At 44.8% G+C, this 7582-nt stretch overlaps 1 protein-coding gene across 5 annotated transcripts in view; it reads left to right on the top strand.

The window, feature by feature from the left end:
* The first annotated feature begins 7 nt into the window (after positions 1–7).
* FECH (ferrochelatase) overlaps positions 8–7582 on the top strand; it is a 32081-nt gene continuing 24506 nt past the window's right edge. For 2 of the 5 annotated variants that reach the window (XM_006087134.3, XM_023752624.1), the window contains exons 1-2: positions 8–194; positions 5048–5177. In XM_006087134.3, the coding sequence (XP_006087196.1) occupies positions 128–194; positions 5048–5177 (197 nt within the window). In that variant the 5' untranslated portion in view covers positions 8–127. Of the gene's footprint in view, positions 195–1754; positions 1774–4329; positions 4400–5047; positions 5178–7582 lie in introns of those variants that run through there. The other 3 variants (XM_006087133.3, XM_023752625.1, XM_023752623.1) reach the window with 3 other exon arrangements.

The following is a 7582-nucleotide window of genomic DNA, read 5'->3' as shown; positions in this document are numbered from 1 at the left end:
GGGGCGCCGGGGAGACGCGAGCGAGATCAGGTGCGGGCGGCGGAGGGGCGCCCTGGGCTCGGTGCGGGGGCCCCGCTGAGCGCGCCGCCGCGGCAGGGATCCAGGGCCGGCGGAGGCCGCCCCGGGCATGCTCTCGCTCCGCCTCAACATGGCTGCGGCCTTGCGAACCGCGGGCGCTCTGCTCCGCGATCGAAGTAAGTGGGGCTGTCTTGCCAGCAGCCGACGCCGGGGTCCCTGCGACGGCGGGACGGCGGGTAACTCCCCTCTCCCGTCTCCCGGCCTGGGGGCTTCCGGGAGCGGCGTGCACTGCGCAGGAAGCTGCACGGGTCGGGCGAGGGGCGGAGAAGGGGCTGGAAGGGACCCTCCCCTGGCAGGGTCCAGAAGGGTGCCTGGGTCACCTGGGGGCTCTGGGAGGCTGTGGGGAGGGAGCATGGGGTCCCACCGGTCAGCTGGGTGACTGTCAGTAATGGCAGACCCTTGGAACATTCAACAGCTATTTATTTATTTATTTATTTATTAATTATTTAATTTCTTTTTAAAAATCCTCACCGACGATATTTTTCCCCCCATTGAACTTAAGAGAGAGTGGAGAGAAACATGACATGATCTTAGAGAGAAACATGACAGATTGCCTCCTGATATGCACCCCCCCGGGATTGAACCTGCAACCAGGGCATGTGCCCTGACCCGGAATCCAGCTGGTGACCTTTCAGTGATCGGAGGATTCTCCACCAACTGAGCCACACTGGCCAGGCCCATAGTCTTCGTTCTTATCTGTAGAGTCAGAATAACCACAGTCACAGGAGGGTTGTGAGGATTACTGTGGGACATATGTTAAGGGCCTGCCATAGGGAGGACTCCTGAAGGCATCGTCCATCCAGCTCAAGAGACTCGGAGTCTAGAAATAAATGACACAGTTTTACTTAAGGAGCTTAGGGTTTGCAAAGAGGAAGCACAGTTAGGCAATACCCAGAGTGCTCCGAAGGAGAAAGAAAAGTTTGAGAGTTTTATAGTAAGAAGTACATGTTTGAAAAAAATTCAGCCCTAGCTGGTTTGGCTCAGTATATAGAGCATCAGCCTGTGGACTGAAGGGTCCTGGGTTCGATTCCAGAAAGGGCACATGCCCGGATTGCAGGCTCCGTCCCCAGTAGGGGGTGTGCAGGAGGCAGATGATCCATGATTCTCTCTCATCATTGATGTTTCTATCTCTCTGAAATAAAAAATACGTTAAAAAAAATTCAGTCCTGCATTCTTAGCCATTGGGTTGGCTCAAGATGGTAATCTCCAGATGTCCAGTGCTGTGAATAATGGAGCATTTCCTTCTTGAGGTCATTACGATGGTTCACTGAAGGTTTGATGTATGTCCAGACTGATGCATAAAGGACTAATGTGCATCCAGGTATTGATGAAGGATTGGAAAGGTAAGAAATTTAAGTTCCCAGGCTAGTTAAGGCAAGAATAGAATTGTTTCCTTATGCCTCAGCTTACTTTCTTTCAATAATTTGTCAGCTTGACCATAGTGACTCCATTTTATTTCTTCATTCTATTCTTCAACATCATCATCATCATGGGCGTCTACTCTTGGCTTCTCTCCCTGGTGATGGAAGGAAAATGTGCCCGCTGCTTCGCTGCACTAGCCCCTGGCATCATCCGGTGCTCACTTGTCCTTGGCAGCAGGACCCACTAGCTTGGGCTAGTGTTTCCTAGAGATATTTGGAAAACAAATACGACCCATTGACAACTCCACACATTTCTGATGCAAACCCTTTGAATGTAGGTTGTGTCTACAGCATGAACTGATGGGACTCTGGGACACAAGCTCTGCACCATTCTTAACTGTGACTCCTTGAGCAAGACACTGAGCCTGGCATGAGCCTGGCATGAGCTTTAGTAAATGTAAAAGGAGTAGGCTTGCCATGAAGATTAGCTGGGTACACACTATCCTAGCACGCAACACATACATGGAGACCCTCAAAATGTTCATTATTGTGTAAAAGTCTGCCACATACTAAGATGCTAAATTAATGCATTTGAACCGTGACTGGACACAGCTGACTTATTTTTCTAAGAAATTTCCTAATTGGTCAGCCTGGCATCTACTGAGAGGGAATGGAGAGAATCCACTCTGAACCTCCATATCTTATTACAGGTGTCTTTGTTAAGAAAATAGTAAGAACCCAGAAGTACAGTGAGGATTGGGTCCCTAAGGGCACTGGGTGACAAAAGGCATGATCTTTTAAGAAGAGGAAGCACAGTGGCAGTAATGGGGCTGAAAGAAGTATTGGGGCGGAAAGATTTGACATCTAAGTTGTATTACAGACTCTGATGTTAAGATGTAGTTATAATACTTGTTTGATATGAAGGGAATAACATTATCTGGATAGAAAAAATTGAGTAGTATTTCTGAAAATGAATTCTGAAAGTAAGGGTGGAAAAGCAAAGTTTTACATTCTGTTTTTAGCATATGGCTCCCTGGTTTCATTATATGTTGTTTCTCTTAGAGTCGTAGGACCTAATGATGTTGTTAAGTGAGGATTTACTGTATTCTTACCTCTTGCTTAACCACATGCAGCGTGCCTGGTACTGTTCTTGGGGCTGGACGGAGAATGCTTTGTTCCCCTAATCTTCATAACAGCTCTGCGCGATTGACCTTATCACCATTTTACAGACAAGAAAAGGGAGGCGTGGAGTAACTCACTGAGTTGCCCAAGCACTGCCCTGCAGCTTGTTGGTCTTATCAGGGGTTTTTGCTCAGGTCTCTCTGGCTCCAGAATACATACTCTCTATACACACAGTGCTGCCTGTGCCTATGGATTGCTCTTGTGGGAGCTGTGTATATTCAGGGGCCTCAGTTGGCCCTTCGAATGATCACTTTAAACTCCTTTAGCTAGATGAACACTAATCTTTTAGTAGGAGACACTGTTTCTCTAGAACCTTCAGATCATTAGGGGAGAGGTGTGTTTTAGAGAAGTCTTTGAGAGGTGGGTATAGGAACTCTTAAGTCCTGAGCAGACAGGATCCATGATTAGTAACACTCTCCTCTTCTGAGAATTTGTTCAACCATAGAGAAGAGAATTTGGTAAACAGAGGGCATTACAATAGCCTGGCAGCTCATATAGCTCCCAGCTCCTAAATTGTTCTAGGTACTAGTTAGAGGCTCTTGTCTCACCCTACCCCTTTTTAAGGTTCACAGGAGGAAGTTTTATTTTATTACCAGCAGTCATATTATGGGATGCCAAAGTTCTGTTCTCATACTCCATGGAATCTGATATCATCTCATTCATATGAGGAATTGCAGACATTGTGGCATGATGGAGAACCTGGTTAAATCTCATCATGCAGTTCAGAATTTAGCGCGTCTAAAATAAGGAGATGTGGGTTGATTTGAGACTTCATTTGAGCAGCATTGAACTGCTTTGTGTCAGTTGTTGCACTTCCACTTTGAGTTAGTAAGGATTATTCAGCACAACTCACGTAATTGGCTCTGCCGGAATGGTCACAATCTGGGTAGCTGGAACTCTCAGGAGCCTGGAGATACCATTCTCTGTATTTTATAGACATTCTAGGTGATAAAAATCAGCAGGTGTGGTCCCTATGCGCTAGACGCTTACAGATGAAACTAACGCCAGCATTAATCACATGTAGCAGACCCCTTGCAGAATGCTTCACTGAACTTAATCTGCTATAATCCTCACAAGGATCCCCATAGCAACGTCAGCATTTTACGCCCAGGGAAAGTAAGGCTCGGAAACGTAATCCGGCCCTGGTCACATGACTAAAAAGAGGCAGAACTGGATTCAGAGTCAGATCTGCTGGTCTCCAGCCCAAGTTCCTTACCAGGACACCTATGACTCATAAGTAGGAGGAGGAAGGAGACTGGTCTCAAGCTGGTTTCAAATTTGTTGGTTTAAGGATATGAAAGGGAGGTCATGTGTCCAGTGTGGGACTACAGCCGAGTATGGCCCGTGGACTCCTCAATTCAGGTGGGTTCTCCAAGCCCACCCCTAACTCCTGTGGGGCCCAGGGAAGGAGTACAAATGGAGAGCTGTATATGTGGGACAGCAAGCTAACAAACTGCCATATATTCTGTTTTTCTACACTGATAAATGGACCTTCATAACAACCTGGAAGGGTGAACTCCCGAACTCTTCTGAGTTCCTGCAGAAATGTGGAGGCTTTGGGAGACATGCCACTGGCCTGCAGGCTCCCTGCTCCTCCCACTGCTGGCTCTGTGCGTACACATGTGTGGACTTTCCAGTTTGTATGTTCAAGCTCCCTTCTTGCCCCTGCAAACAGCCACTCCTTGGGTCCCCTTCAAGGCGACATCACGCTTACATTGATGGCATGATCAGCTCTCCGGAGGATGGGCCTAGGAAAGGGACCTGTGCAGACCCTGGAAGTGGGTGTGGGACGTTGGCGGTATGGAATTCCGGGGCTGTGGGGATGTGGGGTTTGGACTCAGTTAATCATTGGCATGCAGACTACATACCCCATGGAGTGGGGTGCAGCAGGGAGAGTGCCAGAATGGGGCCTCTAAAGTGAGGTCCCCCTTGTCAGGGTCCACGGGCAGTGCTGGGGCCCCCAGCACTGGTGCTTTATTGGAGAAGGCTGTGGGCAAATATGAGATCTGTGCAAATGGTGGAAAACTGGCCCAGCTTCCACTTCTTAAGTCAGTGGCTCTTACCCTCTTGTGCAGGCTTCTCAGCTTTCATAGGAGCAGCATGCTGCCATCAGTAACTTTTAGAAGGTGCAGTAATTCTCATGAAGGATCCTATCAAATCTTCAGCCAAGGCAGGGAGGGGAGGTGTGTGGTTTCTAAAAAGGCTCCCTGCAGGTCCTGATAAGCCATCCTAGGGGGCGCCACCATGTCCCCTTGGAGACGCCTTAAGTGCCTTCACCCTCCTGCAGAGAAATAAGGGGAGGGGGGGGTTCAACTCTGCTATTACATCTCTTTAAATTTTAAATCTAGGAATTATGCTCTGAGGACCACTTCAAAAGAAATTACTTTCCAGCTAGATTTCATGCTTCCACTTTAATTTTGTCACAGTGGTGCCTGGCAGCTCAAGGGCCCGACAGCCATGGAGGTGCCAATCAGATGCAGCAGCCGCAGCAGTAGCCACCACAGAAACAGCCCAAAGTGCCAGAAGCCCAAAACCTCAAGTTCAACCGGGGAAGAGGTATGAGTCTAATTTTAGGTACCAATAAGGATTTCTCTTTACTGATGCAAAGACCAGTAGATATAAGCTCCCCAGGAAAAAAGGTGCTGGGAAAACCCAGTATATAAGGAGCAGGATGTTATATTCTTGGCTTCCTTTCAATAGCTGTCAAATTATTAAACAGATTTCACACCCCCTCCCCTTAAGTCTTTAAAATAAAAAAATTTTTTTTACAGATTTTTTAATCATTAATTAATTAACTAATTAATTTTTTAGCTTTGTTGAGATAATGTTCCCACAGGGCTTTTGTTAAAGGACACAGAGTTGAGTACAAGCAGTCTACAAATCATGTAGGAATTTTGTTCTGGAATATGTAACATAACACAAATTATATGTATGCTGGAAATGTATTTATGAACCTAACATAATTATACCTATGAAATGTATGTCCTGTTCAGGATAAAGAATAACTAGTCTACCAAGAATTAGTTATTCGCTGGGTATCCTCTTTCATAACAGAAACCACAGCTGTTCTCAAGTTTTATTTTGGTACAGACTATAAAGACAATTATTTAAATGAGTACATAGATAGAATATGCACTTGAACACTAAGCACAGTAAAAGAAAGTAGTGTGAACTATTTAACCCCTTGATCTTTCTGGTAGACCTGATATTCTATGAAAGTTATGCAACTATGAAAATATAATAGTCTTTTTTGTGTGTTTTTGTTATTTTTCTTTTTCTTTTTAGATTGTTAAAATTGATTTTTTAAGGAGAGGGAGAGAGCGAGACAATGTGAGAGAGCTAAATATCAATAGGCTGCCTCCTGTATGCCCCCTACTGGGGATTGAGCGTGCAAGCCAGGCATGTGCCCTGACCAGGAATTGAACCAGCAACCTTTTGGTGCACTGGATGATGTTCAACCAACTGAACCACACCAGGCAGGGCGTGTTTGTTGTTTTTCTTTGTGTGACCAGAGGTACATTGAGTGCTAAGTAACAGATGTGTAGGGGATAGGGCATTAGGCGTGAGGCCCCAAATCATCTCCTTTCAACTCTCTGGTTTCCTAAAAGTTTGAGTCTGGTGAGGAAGCACACCTACTCCCCGTTCTGGCGTGCTGAGCAGGGTACCATTCTGCCTGGCCACCCATGGTCCTTCTTCTCACCTCAGCCATAGTACAAAGTGCTTTAAGTCCTTAGGGTACTTGGTGTAACCCAAAGAACTGATTTGATGTGGAACCCTGGAAAGAAATTATTTCATTATTGTATTATTTCAGTGGCAAAAGTCAATAATGTAACTGGCCTTAATATGAATTTATTAACATTTAAAAAATATTAACAAATAGAAATTCTATTAAATAATTTGATATCTCATTTATGCTAAAGAAATGGGTTCATTTTAGGAACTACAGACAGGCAAAAAAAAAAAAAAGATAAAAAACAGCGGTAATCTCACCATCAGTATGTTGTCTCTATATCTGTGTCTATTAATATTCACTCAGTATATATTTACAAAAATGGACAATACTGTACATACTTTTATAACTTCTTTTTATTTAACAATATGTCACCATGTAAATATAAACATCCTACATTATTTTAATAATATAGGGTATTAAATAATAATTTATATATCTGGTCCCATATTATGGGGCATGTAGATTATTTCTAGTTTTTAGATATTGGAAATGGTGAAGTAATGAATGTCTTTCTGATGCCAGACATTGTGAAGGCATTGTGCTGCTTAGTGCTTAGACTAGACTAGGCTAGACAATCTTAGACTAACACTGTACTAGACCAGGAGTCAGCAACCCTACCTGTAAGGGGCTAGATAGTAAATGTTTTAGGCTTTGTGGGCCATTTGGTCTCTTTTGCTGCTATTCAACTCTCTTGTTGTCATGTGAGAGCAGTCATAGATAACATGTAAATAAATGAGCTGCATTCCAATAAAACTTTATTTAAAAAACAAGTGTGGGGGGGGCGCCCTGACTAGTTTGGCTCAGTGGATAGAGCGTCGGCCTGCGGACTCAAGGGTCCCAGGTTTGATTCCGGTCAAGGGCATGTACCTTGGTTGCGGGCACATACCCAGTAGGGAGTGTGAAGAGGCAGCTGATGGATGTTTCTCTCTCATCGATGTTTCTAACTCTCTATCCCTCTCCCTTCCTCTCTGGAAAAAATCAATAAAATATATATTAAAAAAAAAACAAGCAGGGGGTGGGGTGTGTGTGTGCAGGTTGCAGATTTGGTGCATGGATTTTAGTTTGCCACACCCTGTCCTAGAGGCAGCATGGACCTTCAGGACAGTTACATCTTGTGCGTTGACTACATACAGTAGAGTAGAATTCTGTTTGTTAATTGATGAGCTAAGTTTCTGTGATGTACCATTAATAGTTCAAAGGAAAAAGCTCATATTTTGAGAGTCTCAGA

This window comes from Myotis lucifugus, unplaced genomic scaffold (assembly GCF_000147115.1).
Source record: "Myotis lucifugus unplaced genomic scaffold, Myoluc2.0 scaffold_36, whole genome shotgun sequence".
NCBI lineage: Eukaryota > Metazoa > Chordata > Mammalia > Chiroptera > Vespertilionidae > Myotis > Myotis lucifugus.
This window is presented reverse-complemented; position numbering and strand designations above follow the sequence as displayed.